Source organism: Gadus morhua, chromosome 10, assembly GCF_902167405.1.
Source record: "Gadus morhua chromosome 10, gadMor3.0, whole genome shotgun sequence".
NCBI classification, from domain to species: domain Eukaryota; kingdom Metazoa; phylum Chordata; class Actinopteri; order Gadiformes; family Gadidae; genus Gadus; species Gadus morhua.
Genome location: NC_044057.1, coordinates 5,878,641 through 5,898,724, shown reverse-complemented (window position 1 = coordinate 5,898,724; position 20,084 = coordinate 5,878,641). Strand labels below are relative to the sequence as shown.

Here is a 20,084-nt window from a genome sequence, read left to right as displayed (position 1 = left end):
TGTACACTAGCACCTGTACGCTAACAACTGTACGCTAGCTTCTGTACACTAGCACCTGTCCACTAGCTTCTGTATGCTAGCACCTGTCCACTAGCTTCTGTACGCTAACACCTGTCCACTAGCTTCTGTCCACTAGCTTCTGTATGCTAGCACCTGTACACTAGCTTCTGTACGCTAACGCCTGTACACTAGCTTCTGTATGCTAGCACCTGTACACTAGCTACTGTACGATAGCACCTGTTCACTTGCTTCTGTACACTAGCTTCTGTACGCCATCTTCTGTTTGCTAGCTTCTGGCCCCTAGCTGCTGTGTGTTGCCTGGTGTTTGCCAAATTGTGTACTTACACAAATTACTGATTACTCTAACAGTTAACTACATGCTAACTAACGGCTACAGAGTAACTACATTCTAACTAACAGCTACTGAGTAAGCCAGAAATGCTAAAGCTAAAATCCTGCTGGGTTCATCTTGATAACTTGTGTGTAGTTACTCTTTAAACATTCTGAAACTAACAAACAGCTATAACTTCACATGCATTAAAAAAAAAAAATGAACTAATTGCAACTGAAATGAAACCAATATAGTACAGCAATGAGCCATTCTTTTGTTTTTAGTTTTCATACTTGTTTTCAATGCTACACCCCACCGCTTTTTCTTGCACTCATTCCTTCATTCGGCAGAACATTTAGTACAAAGACGCATTAATGACAATCTGTTCTCCAACAAAAAACATCTTAAATGTTGGGTCCTTGTTTTGTTTATAACTTGTGTTCTGTTGTGTATTTCTCAGCAACGGGTTGCTAAAAGGCCCAGGGGCAAGGCTGATGGGGCCGTGAGTGAAGCTCAACAAAGGAAGTATGTCCTATCACTTTCAAATCGAATTAAGACTTTGCATTATTCTCGTCATTTCTGCAATCACAGCACGTTATTCCTTATCCTTTTCTCAGATGTCTTCTTACGAAATTCCGATCTTTCCTCCATAACCACATCTAACACCTTGGGATCCTCCCAGTCCCAGTTATTGACTAGAGTTGACCATGAAGGACAAGGTGTTGTGAGCACCTTTAATGATAACTAGACGTAGTATTCTGATTACAGCAGCAGAGACGGTGGTAGTGTAGCTGTGCTGTCTGACTCAGGGGCTGCCGGGTCGTAGCTGTGGTACCGTCTGTGTCACTACCGTCTGTCACCGTGCTGGTGACTCAGGGGCTGCACAAACCCGCCTGCCGTTACTCATGTGCCGCTGTGCTCTGGTCTCGCCCGTCTCACTACAGACAGGCGCACGCCCACGGAGAGGAATTTGACGCCTACATACAGAACGTAAAGGCCCAGTCGGAGGCCTTCAGAAGCAGCAGTGAGTCAGCCATGAAGGCCTTACGCACACTGTATTTATTATGAATTATTACTTTAGGTAATTGTATGCCTATTTGTATACATTCAATTATTACGTACAAAGAGAAAGATCATTCTGGCTTGACGTGTGTTTTTGTTGTCCTTGTATTAAATGGACTGCATTTATACGGCGCTTTTATACCCAGTGGCCACTCAAAGTGCTCTACAATACTGCCCAACATTCACACACCTCCCCGTGCGTTCTCTGGTCAGGGCTGTCGTCGGAGACCAACGTGGTGACGCCCAACACAGAGAGCAGCTGGGACTTCAACACCAAGACGCGCTCCACCAACGACGACGGGACCTCGCTGGACCTGGAGTGGGAGGATGAGGAAGGTGTGTTGCTGTACCTGCCATGCAAAGCGGTAGAGAGAGGGAGAGGGGGAGGGAGAGAGAGAGAGAGAGGGAGAGGGAGAGGGAGAGGGGGAGGGAGGGAGGGAGGGAGGGAGGGAGTAAAAATAAATCGTAAAAAAAGGCTGACGACCTTTCCTTGACCTTTGCAGGGATGAACCGCTCCATCCCGGCGTGGGAGCGGTCCCGGACCGAGGAGGACATCCTGCGGGCGGCCCTCCGCCCGGGGGCCCGCCCGGCCCACAGCGGGCCCCCGTCGGCCTCGGAGGACTCCACGGGGCTTGAGTGGGAGAACGACTTTGTGAGTGGCGCGCACGCCGACGACAACGAGGACTCTGAGTTCGAGGGCTTCGTCAACCCTGTTCTGGACACGCCCACTGAGAGCGACGGAAGCATCCGATTGGACGGCCAGGGCAGATAGTGTCCGGCCCCGCCCCCCCGTCCAGAAGTGCATTCCATGCGGGGCCCTCTGGGCGTCGAGGAGGGGGCCCCCACCAGCTTCTTTTGCCTGGAGCAATCAGATCCTGATTCCTCCGCGGTTCAAATGCTCATTTTCTGTCTTGTGTACGTGTGGAACACAAACAGAGAAGGTCTGTGAGGCTCGAGCGTCATACACCTAGTTTCAGTGCCTTTACTTTGCTTCATTGTTCTACCTTTTCATGTGTTGCAACATAACATGTTCAATAACCATCGGAGGGAACACTAAAGTAAAGGACAAAGAGCATGGCTGTTTTGAGGTATCAAATCAGTCTTCTATCCTCAGCGATTGTTTTGGTTTAATTTCAATACTTTTCAATGAAGTGCAAAACCTTACTCTATTTAATCAAAGATTATCCAGACATCCACATTTTCTAACGCTGTGATCTTTCCCACAAATCTTCCATTGTACATTTCCACATTGCGTCCTTATTATCAGCTACCAAAAAAGTTAAGGGATTTCGGGGACCACATTTTGCTTGTCAACTTTTATCATGCATTGTTACGGTTAAATGCGTTGTGTAGAATGAATTGTTTTAATAGACGTGTCCGGATTGCTCTGCGTGCTTTCCTCTGGGCCTCGTCCTCAGTCGCCCAGCAGGCTCTAAGGTAATCAATGACTGGGATTACCTTAGCTGACTGTAAACCTGGTCCTCTGAGCCTGTGTGAGGCTGGACTGTGGAAGAGGGTCGGGGCCAACCTAAACATCCCATATTTACATGTTTTTAAACATTTAAATAGAACCTCAAAGGGTCACTTTGTTTCGTCATGTGATTCAAGTTAGTTTGGATCACAATAAGGAACGTGATGATTGATTGGCGATGTGGAACTTTCTCCATGTCTCCCTATCCAAAGTGTCCGGGGTAGATCTTCCATACTTAATTCCATTAAACATCTATACTGTAATACTTCTCTGTTCTGTAATGTTGCTACAGAGTGTTTGAATACAGCATACCATGTTTACTAGTGAACGATTGCACTATAGCTATATCTATATAGTATATCCAGATAGTAGGGAGCGAAATCCTTTATTTGAATAGGAATAGTTCATGTCTTGCATTTATTTCCACATTGTTTATCATGACGTTGCTATGATGCAGACATTTTCCAGCAGTGGGGATGAACCACCAAGCGACCCCAGACTTTACACTGGACCTGCTAAAATGGGTTCGCCGGACAAAATAAATGTACAACCATTTATTTTCTTAATATTTAATAGTATTATTATTTCTGAGGTACGTTTGATTGTCTTCATATCTGATCATACGGATGGATTTTCTATCTGGTTTTATTCCTGGACATTCTAGCTGATACCTCCATTGAGCCTCTGTGAGAAATGTAGAGTTGGGAGATATCAATCTGCTGCTACAGAGCGATTCATGCACATTTCACCTTCGCCTTTCTAGCCCAGCTTAACAGCAGGATACAAAGTCATCGTTGGACATTTCATCAAGTGTGATTTAATTCTGGGCTATAACTTGGTTATTGTGTATCATAATGTGAGAGTGAGTGTTTATGTGGGGGAATATATTATTTTTAAGTTTAAGTGAATGATTTAAAGGTGTTAAGGCCTCATTCCTCACAATATCCAGATCAATTTAAATTGTATTTAAAAGCTTTGGTTATCTTTGTTAACCATGTGATTACCAGCTACAAAGTTAATTTAAAGTCGATGATTTAACATTGGGATTGCACAAACACTAACGCGGGCAGATCAGGTGCATGTGCAAGCTTTTCATTTGCTCTTTTACAGGACCACCCTTTCTCTTCTAATGCAAGTTACCTGACGAGATTGAATTGTGCTCCCTTTTGTAGTGAATTGCCTGGTTTTCAGGCAGGCAACAGTTAGTCACTATTTAATAGCATGTTTGTAAAGATGGTGTGTACTCTGTATTTTATCATTATGAAACGCATTCACTTCTTTTGACAGGTTTGACCTTTTGGTTCTTATAATTTTTCTGTATGCAAGAATGTAATTTGTATTCCTTGTCACACTTAGCGTTAGAACACAATGCTGACCGTAAATCACAATAAATGAAGGTGTTATTGGAATTAGGCTTTTAATGCAATAGACTAGGGATGCGCATGTGGGGAATGCAATAGCACCCAGATACTTTTTATTTTCTTTCATAAGTCAGTCAACTGAACAATGAGTTGTTATTGACCGTACTCTCATTACCTAATGCTGGCATGGATTATTGTTCTTATACGTTATGGCGTTTAGATGTAGATTCGACTTATAAATTCATATATCAGGAGTCTATAAAATACAAAGCTCTAGTCTGCAGTCCTGGGCAATAGTCTTATGCAACCATAGCATTCGTTTGAGGTATGAGGGCTTTTAAAATGTTTCTGAAGGTACATCCCTCAGCTATTAATAATCAATAATCAAGTGGAATGGAGGCCCGTTGTGTAATTTTAACAGTCCAAATATCTCATGATATTGTCGCGGTGTATATGGTAAGGTTAACATAGACACAACATGAACTATTATGCAGCATGACTGTATACATTAGACGGTCGGTTTGTATTGAGCAAACCGCAGCAGCAGGCTTAAGGTCCTTCATCTTGGGTTTCGCCTCACATTGGATGCTTCCGCACAACCTGATTTAAAAAGCCCCTTGCAGCGGTCCAGGAGATGTGACTGAGACGTGTCCAAACCATTGTGGTAGATGAATGGCAGCATGATGGGATCCTACTGCTGGATGTCTGACCAGGTGTGTCTACAACAGAGGGCCTGACAGAAGCCTCGGGCTAAACACATACTATTAGGTTTCTGAAGATTTTGAAAACATAATGTAATGTTATTTCTTTATTGTTAGTTTTGAGTCTGTTGGATACATTTTTGTGTTTTTCTTCAAATCCACCGCTTGGGGAAAGGGAGTTTTGATCGCACCTTATCGAATTTCTCTCTTTTTTTAATAGTTTTATCAGCAAGTTTGGCATACAAGCTATGGGTTTAAAGTTATGTAAAAAATTAAAATAAGCATTATATAAAGTGAAACTGGAGATCTCTTGCTGTCGTTATCTGTTTATGTAGTCAGTATTAAGGGGTATGGGCATACTGCCTCTTATATTTATGGAATGGTATTACGATGAGGTTGATTATTGCAATCAATCTAAACTGTTTTTAATTGTTATAAAGTAAATTATTATGTGGTAACTTCGTACAATAAAAAGAGAGTCTGCCGGTCATTCAAAACATGTTTAGGTTTCCTACTAGTGGGGGAATTTATGACTTGCAGACTGTGTTTTCACATGGAATCGGAAGATTGATAGGAGACACATAGCCGAAATCTTTTCCACTGATTTGGTTAAGGATGTCTACAGCCGGTTCGGAAACCAATGCCGTGATTGATGTTTCAATGACTGAGGATTTTCTTGACATCTGCCTAACAATATAGCGCTGCAGCGCTCCAGACAGAGCGGAGCCGCGGACGGGGAGACGCTCCCGTGGCGCAGCACGACCACCATGGAAATACCCAAATGATATCCTTTAATATTACTAGGTTTGTAATGTAATCACGTTGATCTAAGTCGAGCTGCAGAAACACACACACACACACACACACACACACACACACACACACACACACACACACACACACACACACACACACACACACACACACACACACACACACACACACACACACACACACACACACACACACACACACACACACACACACACACACACGTACTTATAATATGCATCTGTGCAGGTGAAAAGTTTAGTACTTTGACAGAAACTTTAATCATAACATACCTTATCAGTTTCTTGTTTTACCAAATTCAAAATGTACTTCTATTATTTTGTATTGGTTGCTCTTTCAAGCAAAAGCAAATTTGGGCCACGAAAGCAAAACTATTGAATAGCACATCAAAGAGAGGTCTAGTTTCTCATGCGTGCGGCGGAAGGATACGCGCTGCTCCGCATCTCCAGTCGGCTGCTCTTCCAGGACATGGCATGGCTCACTGAAGGGGGAGAGCCGGGACACCAGACACGGCTCTTATAAGACAAACTAACCCGGGACAATCATTAACCACATGTGGACTCACTCAGGGTCGTTTGGTGTACATATGACGGTATGTTGTTCAACGTTTTGTGTGTGTTCAAGTTGTAAAAATGCGGATTACTGGTACATCCTCGGGGTCCCAACTCGTCCCTGCGCTGTGCGGGGCTAGCGTTAGCTCTGTTAGCTCCATGGAGCTAGCTGGACCCACCGCTTTTCAGAGCTAACTCTACATGGAGCTAACGCTAGCTCCGTTAGCACAGCAAAGCGGTCGGAAAAGTTTCTGTGGAATGGAGGAGGAGGAGAAAGGGGGCAAGTTATCCAATGTAGGGTCAAAAAGTTTATTTTTGTACTTGGACGAGAGATAGACGGTGTCTGATAAACGGGTAAGACTGCTAAAGTACTCCTATTAAAAGTTGGTGGAGTTTGGCGGTCTCTGAAGACCGTAGATAATGTTGATATTGGCGTGTTTTAGTAGCTAGGCTAGTTAGCCACCGCTGTGTTTTGCTCTTGGTTTTGGTCTTACTGTTTACCGCGGGGGTCTGGATGACCTTACCGCTATCCTTTTAAGAAAGGGAAACGTTTGATATTTTTGACATTGTACTAGTTATTTTTGACGTTCTCCTTTTTGATTTTGTGAATTGTCACGGATCATCTTCCATGGTCTTGGCGTCCCGGACCCTACTCCCCTCGGGTCAGAGGTGTATGCAATAGTTCTAATCGTCAGAGGGGTATGGGATGGTTCTAATCGTCAGAGGGGTATGGGATGGTTCTACTCGTCAGAGGGGTATGGGATGGTTCTACCGGTCAGAGGGGTATGGGATGGTTCTACAGGTCAGAGGGGTATGGGATGGTTCTACAGGTCAGAGGGGTATGGGATGGTTCTACAGGTCAGAGGGGTATGGGATGGTTCTACTGGTCAGAGGGGTATGGGATGATTCTACAGGTCAGAGGGGTATGGGATGGTTCTACTGGTCAGAGGGGTATGGGATGGTTCTACAGGTCATAGGGGTATGGGATGGTTCTACTGGTCAGAGGGGTATGGGATGATTCTACAGGTCAGAGGGGTATGGGATGGTTCTACAGGTCAGAGGGGTATGGGATGGTTCTACAGGTTATAGGGGTATGGGATGGTTCTACAGGTCATAGGGGTATGGGATGGTTCTACAGGTCATAGGGGTATGGGATTGTTCTACTGGTCAGAGGGGTATGGGATTGTTCTACTGGTCAGAGGGGTATGGGATGGTTCTTCTGGTCGGATGGGTATGGAATGATGGTTCTACTGGTCAGAGGGGTATGGGATGGGGATGCGCTTCATAAACTTGAGTATTGGCTGATACTGAATATGATTTTGTTTTGGGGATATATATCATTAATTTATTTAACACAGTACTACTATGGATTTGGTATGATTGTTGTATGGCTGGGCTCGGGTTGAACCATTTGTCAAACACAAACCAACACAACAACTGGCATTGTAACTACTGGCATTGTAACTACTTGCTCTTGCTGAAAGGTTCTCTTTGGACGATGGGAATGTATAGTCGGTTCACTTACTGCCAACAAAATGTACAAACTCGTAAGTTGCTTTGGATAAAAGCCTCTTTTATCCCAATGAAAGAAGTCTAATGTAATATTAATGTAAAAGCACAGAGAATGACTTCTTTAGAACTTTCCTTTATTATCTATTTTGTCAGTCAACCTAGATAATTTATTATAAAACTTTGTATACTTGTAGTTTAACGTAAGCATCCATGTTATTCTGACTTGGTAGCTCAAACGCAAGTAGGTCGGGGTGACGCGTTTTCAAACTTCACACCTCCAAACATAATTAATGCAACACAACACTGCACCTGTTTGTGATGTTCTTTTTCTGTGTAATAAATAAGCTAGTCACAGGATCAGAACGGCACATAATTGTGCTTACTCGCCAATACCCGGTACTGCATTTTAGGCCGTATCAGAGGCATACTGGTATAGCTATCGGAACATCTCTAATAATGTTAATGTAAGCCTTAGGCATGTTGAGTTGCCCTCGTTGAACAGTTTGCATACAAGTCTCCTTTACTTGATCATTATTCTTAATGATAAAGACATTTGTTTTTTGGTTGTAGTTGTATAACCCACCTGCCAGAGTTCAAAGTTTATATCTTTCAAAATACATCCTGTCTGTACGGATGTCGTTGTGCTGGGACTTATGGTTTACGTTTCTATTTTGCAATAGGTGTGAATGGCAGATAATCATCTTGGTGTGAATGTTATCTGATAGGGTTCTTTGGATCAGCACTTTGGTTCTGGGTGTGACTAGTGATGCACGGTATATCGATACTGGAACCAGATAAAAACACCATGCCATTTAAACTGGTACAATTCCCATTTTATCAGTAGAGGTACTTTAAGTGTGTGTGTTCATTGCTTTAAATTCACTTTCTGCAGACATTGTGGGCATGTCGTCGGTTATTATTTTCTCATGTGCATGCTAGCTTTCATTTGAAAACCAGAGGCCTTTTTTGCAAGTAACTCTATAAACTGACGGCACGTTGTCTCTGTCTGAATGAAGTGCTCTGCTTACTTAATTCACCGAACATCAGGCAGGTAAACTGATAATTAGCAAAAGACTACAACATTTTACAGGAAAAAGCATTTGAGAGCAAAACACATGATATTTTCAATGTCCTGCTTTGCCAAATGTGTGCGTGCACCGGAGAGTATTCACTCATCATTTTCACTTCCTTCGAAAGTACTCCCGCAGCTTAGCTCTCCACTGCCCCTTGGGTGACTGACATGACTACACCATGGGGTCAAAAAAAAAAAAAAAAAACTCAAGGAGAGGGGTAGGGGACATCAGATTACTGCATGGCATGTAAACGCTTGAATGACACTGACCGTTATCTAATTATTTACAATAATCAATTCATTCTTGCTATATAAAACATGTTCATGGCCAAAAACACACCTAAATATATAAAGAAACTAAAAAGAAAGCACAAACTAACAAAAAACGATGATCACCCTGCGACTTTTTAGTAGTGCACTATAGCAGGTTGAACACAAACTACTAAACACCGGCTCCTGGGAGGAGCTCTGCGCTCCTGATGTTGTAGGTTTTAGCCATGGTATCGTATCGGTATCGATATTTAGGCAGGTATCCAAGTCCTAACTCTGTTATTGTGTCAACACTGGGTGCAGTTATTGGATTGATTCGACCAAGATTCCCCTCATCACAGCACCCTGCCTGTACTAGGAAATGGTGACTCAATGGGAATCCAGCGCGCCTCCTCCGTGGGCCTGGCCTTTGTTACAAATAAGTGTGTTGAAATTATTGTTAAGAGCGTGTTTTGGAGGACGAGGGGGAAGCGACAGACATTGTTTTGTTTGGAGCTCGCTGTCCTACTTTAGGGAGGCTTCCTCCTGGCTTCCTGCAGAACAATGAGGCGTGAGAGCGGGCTGCCACGCCGACGGGACAGCTGTGCGCTGGAATGGAGGGAAGAGATGGGCCGGCGGAGGAAGCGGCCCTTTGTGGTCACATCCTCCTCGGGGGGCCTGGCCAGCGTCCCCCTCTTCACAGGCGAGCCGCGGCACAGCTGCAGCCGCTCCTGGGAGCAGGATACAGCCGGTCGCCTGTCCCCGCCGCCGCATCTGTCCTGTCCTTTGTTTGGGCCGCTGGTCGACCTGCCCGGGGCGCTGGCTCCAGGCGGACTCCTCCTTTATCTGTCGAGTTTGATTGAATAGAGAGCGTTGTTCGGAGTGGCGTCGACGTCGTGCTTCCCGACTTCTACCCAGTTGGTTTTGAGGGAGTGCCTTTCTGTCGCAACGCAAGTTCACCCTGATGGCTGATGAGGCAGCGTTTCTCCAATAGTGCGCCGTTCTAGTGCTGTAATGGTTTGACAATGCTGGCAAAGGATTAAATTCATGCGGATGCTTCATTTCAAACTCAATGCCCGGTAAGGCTAAAAGATTGCATGAGTTGGACTTTCCGTATGCATGACTGTTTTATGATTGGTAAAATACAATCGTGTCATAACTGAGTCACCCTCTCGCAGACACTATGGTTACAACCATGGGAAACGGGCTGTTATTCTTTACTACACTTTATTGGTCAGAAACATCACACGTGTGAGGCCAATCATGGCAACGTTGTCTTTATCAATCTGTTTGAATGCTTTTCCTCTCATGTCGTCATTCTACAGGAAACACATGGACTAGAGCACTGAGAGAGGAGGGCACCGTTGGTCCAATCAGAACAGAGGGACAGCAGGAGAGTCGAGGAGAAGTTGCATGAGGACGCATCCTTACTTTTTCCTGTATTTTTATTTTTTTGTCTCTCTCGCCGAGGGTATTGTGTTTAGTAGGACACACCCCGGCCCTCTGAAGCTCATCCCTCTGCGTCCCAAATTGCCCTCCCCCCTCCTCCCGAGCACACACTCCCCTCCCTGTGCAGGCTGGTACCCGGCCCTCCAGCCTGCTGCGGGCCCTTCCTGAGCGGCGGCAGCTGCGTCCTGCTTGCTGCCTCCCGTCCCTCCCCGGGCTTCCTGGCCTTGGTCAGACCAGAGGCTAGAGACCCTGCTACGTTACCCCATGCCCCGCCCCCCCCCCGGACCCACCCACCTGGCCCGTCGTCTCCGCGGGGCCCTCTGATACACGCACGCACATTTCCCCGAATAGACTGCTGAAGGCTCTCTGACTGTAGTCTGACGGGCGTCACCTTGGTGCTACATACCTGGACCCGCCACAAGGCCGCATCAATCGGGCCCGCTAGCCCGGTCTCCCCGCTGCCCCACCCGCCCCGCACCACCCGCCCCCCTGGAGCCCGCCGGCATGACCACGATGTCCAGCCTGTTCTCCTTCACCAGCCCGGCAGTCAAACGGCTGCTGGGCTGGAAGCAGGGCGACGAGGAGGAGAAGTGGGCCGAGAAGGCGGTGGACGCGCTGGTGAAGAAGCTGAAGAAGAAGAAGGGCGCCATGGAGGACCTGGAGAAGGCCCTGAGCAGCCCCGGGCAGCCCAGCAAGTGTGTCACCATCCCGCGCTCGCTGGACGGCCGGCTTCAGGTGTCCCACCGGAAGGGGCTCCCCCATGTCATCTACTGCCGTGTGTGGCGCTGGCCCGACCTGCAGTCCCACCACGAGCTCAAGCCGCTGGAGGTGTGCGAGTTCCCGTTTGGCTCCAAACAGAAGGAGGTCTGCATCAACCCCTACCACTACAAGAGGGTGGAGAGTCCTGGTAGGTCATGACACGCTGTGTAGAATGAAGGCTCTGACATTGGCTAGAGTCAGAATGTTGTTTGTGGATGACACACACACACACACACACACACACACACACACACACACACACACACACACACACACACACACACACACACACACACACACACACACACACACACACACACACACACACACACACACACACAGGTTGCTTGTCTTTTTAATTTTGTTCTGTCTTTGAACATGACCCAGATTCTCTTCAGAAAGTAGTGAAGGTTGTGTTTTTTGTGACAGTCCTTAGCTTTGTGTAGGAAGTATAGTATGAAGCAAGCGTTGAATACTTTGCGTCTTGATAATATCGCCGTCTCTTTAGGGGTTCTTATTAAATCAATTTAACACGGGCAAGAACGCCTACAGTAAACGTTTGGTTAATGAGGAACGCACTTTAATCCATAATTGTCCTCCGTTATTTTATTATCTCTGGTTGCACTCTCTCAGAGAGCGGCCGTAGAGTGGGTCTGCCTGCAGCTCAGGGCTGCAGCCGGGGCCCTGTAAAGAGATTCTCAATCGCACCGCTCCATCCCAGCCGACCCCGGGCACATCGCAGGAAATCAATACAACTCGCTTGTCTTTTTCTTTTTTTCTGTTCTTATTGGATTATATGGCTCGGGCACTTCAGCTGGGGTGTGGCCGCTTAAAGAGGCTTTCTAAATGTCTATTTCCACTCTTCCGCTTTTTCCCGCCAATGCTGCCATCACCAGCTCCCTATCTCTCCCTTGCTCACACCATCCACCACAGACGATACTATGTGACTTTAGCTCCAGCAATGCTAGCTAAAGCACCCCTGATGTTGGCTGTGGCTATTGTCTGTTGACGCCATCGCACCCGGGTGTTGCTGGCTCGCTACTGACCAGTTGGGCAGGGAGACATTTCAACAAACTGAAGTTTGTCACTGGCTGGTTATGGCAGTGTGGCCTTGGATGATGACGTGCAAAGTCTCTGATAAGCTTGGTGATGGCCAACTCTGCCTCACGTCTCCAACTAGATAAGTATTCAGCGAGGCCTTTGCAGCCTGGAAGGAATTTAATCATGGCTGTGTCATGTGCAACTAAATGTTGTTGCATTTTTTTACATGAAAAATAAACCGTCTAGTCATATTTTGCACAAAGAAATAGTATCAATGTTATAAATAGTATAATAAAGTTATGGATCACAGGAAAATGGGCCAAAAGCAACAATATTTTTCCTTCTGAGCATAATTATCTGACCAACCAACAGATATGTGCCATTTTTCTTTTCTCCAAAAACACATTTCAACCAGTGGCTGTCCTGCTGCTCTGCTCAGCAGATTAATCACTGATGTCTAACAGCTTTATTAAATAACGCCAGGGCAACAGAAGTAAACAAACCCCTGTGTGTGTGTGTGTGTGTGTGTGTGTGTGTGTGTGTGTGTGTGTGTGTGTGTGTGTGTGTGTGTGTGTGTGTGTGTGTGTGTGTGTGTGTGTGTGTGTGTGTGTGTGTGTGTGGTTTGCTCCACACACTCAAATGTTCTTGACGCTGTATGAAAAGAGATACTTTGGAAGAACATGAGGAATTGGTATTCATATTTTCTATTCTCTATGGCGTCGATAGACCAAATTGATGTCGAACAAAACCTGTTCTTAAAATAATAAAGTCGCAGCCATAGTCTCCACATGTTCAGGCACTCTGCCGCTGGCCCGCCCCCACCTGATGAGAGATGATGCGTTACTCAGTCGTCTTGTTTCTGTTTCCCCCCCCAGTGCTCCCCCCGGTGCTGGTGCCGCGCCACAGCGAGTTCAACCCGCAGCACAGCCTCCTGGTGCAGTTCCGCAACCTCACCCACAACGAGCCGCACATGCCCCTGAACGCCACCTTCCCCGAGTCCTTCCAGCAGCCGCACAGCGCCGGCAGCAGCGGCGGGGGAGGGGGGTCCTTCCCCGTCTCCCCCAACTCCCCCTACCCGTCGTCTCCGGCCGGCAGCGGGACCTACCCCAACTCCCCCGCCAGCTCGGGCCCTTCCAGTCCATTCCAGCTCCCTGGTATGCAGCACACGCGCGCCAACGCACGCATGCATGCACACGCACGCATGCATACACACATGCATGCACACAAGCGCGCACACACACATGCACACACACACAGATGCAGGCACACGGATGCAGTGGGCGTCAAGGCTGGGTCAAGGCGTTAAGATGCTGTTGATCCCGCCGGAGGTCAGGGTGGGACCCTTTCCTCCGGCGGGAGGTTAGGATCCAGCTCCTAACTTAGATTCAGTAGCAGCTGGGGTTCGGTTCTCGACGCTACAAAAACCTTTGAAACTTGTTGAGGATGAGCCAACCTTTAAATCCAGAGGCAAGTTTCTCCAAACACAAGCCCAATACTAAGTACATGTATGTTTTTATTTATTCAACCCATTTCTTTTGTAGTGTTTCATGAATAAAAAGGTTCAAAGAAATTCCATTACAAAACTAATCCTATTTATTTGCTTGATTGAAAACGTGCTGTATTTTATCAGAGAGTTTGGGCGTAGAAATGTTTCCCACAACAAAACGTTGGAGAAGGAGGCAAGCCATGCCGTGGTGCTGCACCCTCCATTTTTAAAAGTAGAAGCAATGTTGATTTAAATTCTAAGTCAATCATGAGTTAATTTCTTTTAAATCCTGTTCATTATAAAACTGAAGTAAACCGGATAGACGGGCTGCTGTAGCTAATATTTGATTGTTGGAAACAGGGATAGCCGAAAAGAGCACAGTGTTGGGAATGAACGTAAACAAAGCCACTCCCTCCCTACCAAGGGTCTATGCCATTTTGAAGGGTTGACTTCACTCACCTGTGGGGGCGCTATAACAACGCTGGTAGTGCACACGATAGATCCCTAAGCTAATCAGAAGAGATGCTCGCTGGGTCAGAATCAAGGCGGGAGCGGTCTAAAAGTTGGTCTCATACAAACAGTCAACTCAATATTCTAACATTTCACTCACTGATCGCTGATGGTTGCCTATGACGTATCTAACACTATGTGTGCAATATTTAGCCTTCTATTTTTGGTTGCAGTTTTCGGAACTTAAGTTGGAGCCTTCTAGATTATTAGAAAAAAATACTCAATTGTGCTTCAAAGCTTTCCCCAATTTATAAAATGCTGGTTCATTTATATTGGGGGAAAAACACAAAATTTGGAGCTGACCAGGGATTTATCATGACCTCAGAGGACATCTTTACGGCCTGGTTTGATGAGCAACAAATGACTAAGGATGGCTTATATGGCCTTGTTTGACCAGCGAACCAGATGGCTCCCTCTTAAGTGCTCAAACTAAATTAACCATTAACACTTGTGAAGCTGAGTGTGTGGGGGCATTGTTGTATTCTGCTGGGGGCCAGATCTGCTGATGCGGCCCTCTTCCGTCATCAGGCAGAGAGAAGCTGTGCTTTAATGGCATCAGCTCACAGTTCCAGTGGGGCTTAATTTGTGTAGAGTTGCCTCTGCCACTGATGAGCATTCGGATCCATTTAGCGCCGTACATTTGTCCAAACAACTGCTTCTTCCCGTGGGAGCTTTGAAAAATCTCTAGTTACACTTCTGCCGGGAACGGTTGCTTCAGCAAGTGACGGATGAGTTAAATCTGACACCATATCCGGAGGGGAAAGTGGGGTGTGTGTGTGTGTGTTCGAGATTGAAGGCTACCATATGCCCGCAGCAACAACTGCCTCCTCTAAGTGTGCGATGCGTGTGTTTCAGCCGACACCCCGCCCCCAGCCTACATGCCTCCTGATGAGCAGATGGGCCCAGACAGCCAGTCCATGGAGACCAGCAGCACCACCACCGTGGTGCCTCTGAACATGCCCAGAGGAGGTGAGAGACCCGAGGCCCACCTCCCCAACGGCACACCCTTATCGTGCTATGGTGGACGTCGGTTCTGCTGAGAGAACAAAACACTGCATTTGGATAAGAACGTTAGACATTAGCCAGTTTGATTGGTCTCTGAGGCGCGGTGTCATTTAAAGCTTTGAGTGGACAAAATCTTTTAAGGTTTTTTAAATGCAAGCATTTTAGGTTGTATTATTTGTAGTGCTGTCAAGCGATTAAAATATTTAATCGCATTAATGTCATAGTTGACTCACGATTAATCGCAAATGTTTTTTCTATGCTAAATATCCCTTGATTTCTTTGTCCTATTAATTTTTCTCATTTTTATGCTCTTATCAACATGGAGAAGTGCATCGGCTTGCCTTGTGCAAATGTTTTTTTATTGATAACAACATTGGCATATACTGATCAAAACAGGACGATACAAAAAAAGAGCCTATAGTGCAATTAAACGATGAACATACAAACATACTGCCTTGAACATGGCAGTCAGGCTACTGCTTCTTTGTTTTGAGCCAAAGAAAATAATAATAATAAAGAATTGCGTTAATCGCGCGATAAAAAAATTAACGCCGTTAAAATTGGTTTGTGTTAACGCCGCTAATAACACGTTTAACTGAGAGCACTAATAATTTGATATATTACTTTTCCCACTAGCGCTTGGATAGTCTGTGGGTGAGTTCCAAATAACAGGTCAGATCTCTCTTGTGAGAGGAGGCCAGACTAAACGGTACAGCTGTGTTCGGCTCCATCAGCCCTTGGTCCAAGGGGGCTAGAGACTCATCTGGAAGGTCCCGATTCAGTGGGTCTGGTGTGGCTGTTCTATAATCCGGACTTGCAGCCTGTCTGGCGACCTATTGACTTGACTCCGCATCAGATACAAAGCCCATAACTTATAAAGCCTAAACATCTTGGAACAGTTGCTGTGGTGCTTTTGTGGTTTTGTTTGGCATTTTTACAAGCATTCCCGTCTTGTGTTTGACGGTCCAGAATGCCGTGGCGGCGCTCCGTGGAGCTCTGCCTGGACTGAGCCCCTCCCTGTGGAGCCTTGTAATGGGAGCCACGCCGTCAGCCGGCCGTTGCTCATCTTCTGGTCTGGGCTCTTATCAGAGCAAGATTAAATTGATTCGTAACGGGTAGATAGTCGACATGTGTCTCTTCACCTTCTGCCGTTCTGTGGGACTCTACATCTGCCTCCGATGCCTGCACGCCAAAGACTTGTTGAATCATTTCAATAAGGGATGAAGGAAAGCAATATCCTCACCTCACCTATGCCTTTTGGCCATAAACTAGTTTAAACAAGTGATTTGTAATTAGTGCCGGTCTTAATCCCGTGCCAACTGCTTGTCTGCAATTTGTAAATGGTTCTACCATCGTATACCTGATTAGCATAATGTACCATGACCCTAGATTGACCCTAGAACTTCAGTTTAGCCCAAAAAGAAATAGATTTGCGCATCAAAACAACATGCGTGTTTCTACTGTATTCTGATGCAACGTCTTGTGTTAGTGGCTCTTCCAAAGCAGCTTAGTACGGAGCCAGGGGGGTGAAGACAGTCAGACTTGTATATAGCTTTTACAGACATTATAAATGCAAACGTTTTAAGATCTTTGCCATGACGAATGGATGAATCATCATTCCGATGTTGCTCTTCCCTCTGGGGATCAACCTTTTCCTTGAGCTCTGAGCCCCGTCGGTTGCACAATAATGGAGCAGTATATTACTGCATTAGCAGTTAGGCTTCAGCATCGGTAAAGGTGATGTCGATGATCTGACCAATCACAACCATCAGACTATGTAGCCCATCAAGTTTGATTATGAGGTCATGCAGTGGCTTGATATGTATATGTCTTGTGTACCAATAAACATCTGATCTTGTCAGGAAGCGCGAGGCGATCCGCCACACAGACTTTTGGAACTCAGCCGATATGCGTTCTGTGATACTACTGCTATCCCAAGGAACCAAGATTAGCTGGCCATAGGGCCAACCCTGCACTACCACCATACCATGTTAGAAATGTGACAGCTAGGTGGCTGGGTTGGAGTGGTTAAAACCAGGTGTTGGAGCATAAGGATATTATTGAGACGGGGATATTGACAATTTACTAATTTCGAACCAAAGATCAATAAAGTCAGGCTCACACTCTGCTCCTCTCCGACCACTCCCCAGACGTACAGCCGGTGGAGTACGAGGAGCCCAGCCACTGGTGCTCCATCGTCTACTACGAGCTCAACAACCGCGTGGGCGAGGCCTACCACGCCTCCTCCACCAGCGTGCTGGTGGACGGCTTCACCGACCCCTCGAACAACAAGAACCGCTTCTGCCTCGGCCTGTTGTCCAACGTCAACCGCAACTCCACCATCGAGAACACCCGCCGGCACATCGGCAAAGGTAGCGCCCGCTCCATAGACCCGACGTGTGCATCGACGGCCCCTCGGGTGTGCCGCCGTTGTTGATGCTGTAGCCTCTCCTTGTGCCCCGCTCCAGGTGTGCACCTGTACTACGTCGGGGGAGAGGTGTACGCCGAGTGCCTCAGCGACACCAGCATCTTCGTCCAGAGCCGCAACTGCAACTACCACCACGGCTTCCACACCACCACCGTGTGCAAGATCCCCAGCGGCTGCAGCCTCAAGATCTTCAACAACCAGGAGTTCGCCCAGCTGCTGGCCCAGTCGGTCAACCACGGCTTCGAGGCCGTCTATGAGCTCACCAAGATGTGCACCATCCGGATGAGCTTCGTCAAGGTGCCTTTGAATTCGTCATGCTGCATGATGTGCGAGGATCGGTATACTCGACACACAGATAGTGTGTCAAGTAATCAGTCACCCACACGCGTGTGTCTTGTAATTTAGGGGATTATGGGATTGCACCTTAGTCTGTATCAAGGTTTTTCCAGGTTTTTTTTACTAGTGTTCTTCAGCTGATCTTATTCCTGCCTCATTCCACAGGGCTGGGGAGCGGAGTACCACCGTCAGGATGTCACTAGCACCCCCTGCTGGATTGAGGTGCACCTGCACGGGCCCCTGCAGTGGCTGGACAAGGTGCTGACACAAATGGGGTCGCCTCTGAACCCCATCTCCTCTGTGTCCTAATCGGGGTCCCTGGGGAGCCCGGGGGTTCCTTTTCACTTTTTTTTAACAGTTATTTTTAAGTGTTTTTGGTGATTCATAATTTAAGGTATATAAAGGACAATATTGGTGCTGTTCTGACCCATCGCCATCACCACCTATTTTCTGTGCCTTAAAATGTTTGAGGACACGGTGTACTTTCTCCGTCAGCCTACCCAGTAGCAGGACAAATAACAATAATTGAACAAAAAAAAATCCAATACCAAACCTACCAATAGATTCACATTTAATCTCATCTTTTGTGTTTTCATCAATTGAAATAAATTATATGGCAAATCTGGACTAATATTTCACCACACTACATATGAATGCGTTTTAAAAAGATGGGTGCAAAGGTTTTAAACCATGCGCTGTGTACAGCTAGGTGAAACACCTCTTGTTTTAACATGGTGGGACGTGGCAATGAGTCAAAATGATACTGGTGTAGTCTTTTTGTTTTTTAACAGCTGAACTGTTTACACTTACTGTGGGAGGGAATCTTAAGTCTGGCTAGAGAAGCAGCAGCAGCAGCCGCCTGGATCCGGTTGTTTTGATAAAGCGAGTATCGCTGCAGGGGAGCGAGAGAAGCCTCCTCTGCAGACAAAGGAAGGGCCCGAGTAGCAGCAATGACATGGACATGGACATGGACACACTACTGCTCGAAGACACTACCGACCAACAGCCCAACTTCAGGGCCCAGCTCCCGGCCTGTGTCCGACCACGGTGCAGTTTTTACTGTTTTTTTTTTCTCTCCCACAAATGATTTGTTTAGTTTTTAAAAGACGGTTTATTCTTCTCCCTATTAGGCATCAATGGAACTTTACAGCACACTTTCATTTTCCATACATTGTCTAAAAGTCTGATATGGACATGTGTTTTATAGAAATAATTGTTTCCTACTAGACTCGGATTTCCCAAATGCTTTCTTTTTTATAGTCTACTGCTAGAATCGGAGGGACGGCCTTTTCAATAAAGTATGTTTGGCACCTGACAGTCTTTGATATGGGAGAACCATGGCTGAGCATGTTGTAACATGCCATGAGCTAATAAACTGATGAATGTTACATCTATTGCAATAGAAGTAGTCTTTTGTGATATAATGGAAATGACTTGCCAAGTCTCTTTGTACTTTCATGTTCAAGTGAATGAGTGACTGTACTTTCATACTCACTGTATTAACAAGATTGTGCATTTGTGGACTTTATTTAATTTCTCTTGTGAAGGCATACAAAATGTAGGTGTGGGTACAACAGCATAACAGACTTCATTAGCACAATAAAATAAACAGGTTATTTGTTATCGATGACAATTTGTTCCTGTAATTATTTTTTTACTTTGTTTTGTTTTGCTTAGTTTTAGAAAGTATATTGGAGTCTATATAGGATAGATCACAAACAGTTTTTATGAATTGTGTTGAATGCCAGATATTTATCACCATTTGGTTACTTGGAAAATAAGTAATTCTATAACTTTTGAACCTCATGGTAATGGTAGTAAGATTCACATGCTGACTGGAAGTTTGGCATATTAACCTCCATCAAGACAATGTGTAGAGCCAAACCTGTCTCTGTTAGTCAATGCTTCACCCAGTACATAATGATGTATACCTAGAAGTTAAGTATTGCTGGCATATGAGGAAACTTA

General features: G+C 45.9%; 2 protein-coding genes across 5 annotated transcripts in view; both read left to right on the top strand.

Annotated features, from left to right (window-relative positions):
- ap1ar (adaptor related protein complex 1 associated regulatory protein) overlaps positions 1-4,273 on the top strand; it is a 6,789-nt gene extending 2,516 nt beyond the window's left edge. For both annotated transcript variants that reach the window (XM_030368222.1, XM_030368221.1), the window contains 4 exons: positions 792-856; positions 1,276-1,355; positions 1,607-1,729; positions 1,897-4,273. In XM_030368222.1, coding sequence (XP_030224082.1) covers positions 792-856; positions 1,276-1,355; positions 1,607-1,729; positions 1,897-2,165 — 537 coding nt within the window. In that variant the 3' untranslated portion in view covers positions 2,166-4,273. The remainder of the gene's footprint in view (positions 1-791; positions 857-1,275; positions 1,356-1,606; positions 1,730-1,896) is intronic.
- A 1,865-nt stretch (positions 4,274-6,138) lies between these two features.
- smad5 (SMAD family member 5) lies at positions 6,139-19,746 on the top strand. Of its 3 annotated transcripts, none has more exons than XM_030368215.1 (7): positions 6,139-6,310; positions 10,428-11,458; positions 13,227-13,505; positions 15,203-15,316; positions 17,503-17,724; positions 17,821-18,077; positions 18,282-19,746. In XM_030368215.1, exons 2-7 carry the CDS (start codon positions 11,056-11,058, stop codon positions 18,423-18,425), a joined length of 1,419 nt encoding a protein of 472 aa, XP_030224075.1. In that variant the 5' UTR covers positions 6,139-6,310; positions 10,428-11,055; the 3' UTR covers positions 18,426-19,746. The 3 variants fall into 3 exon arrangements, with proteins under 3 accessions (XP_030224075.1, XP_030224077.1, XP_030224076.1); XM_030368217.1 differs by lacking the exon at positions 6,139-6,310 and adding an exon at positions 6,398-6,623; XM_030368216.1 differs by lacking the exon at positions 6,139-6,310 and adding an exon at positions 9,307-10,181.
- The last annotated feature ends 338 nt before the right edge of the window (positions 19,747-20,084 follow it).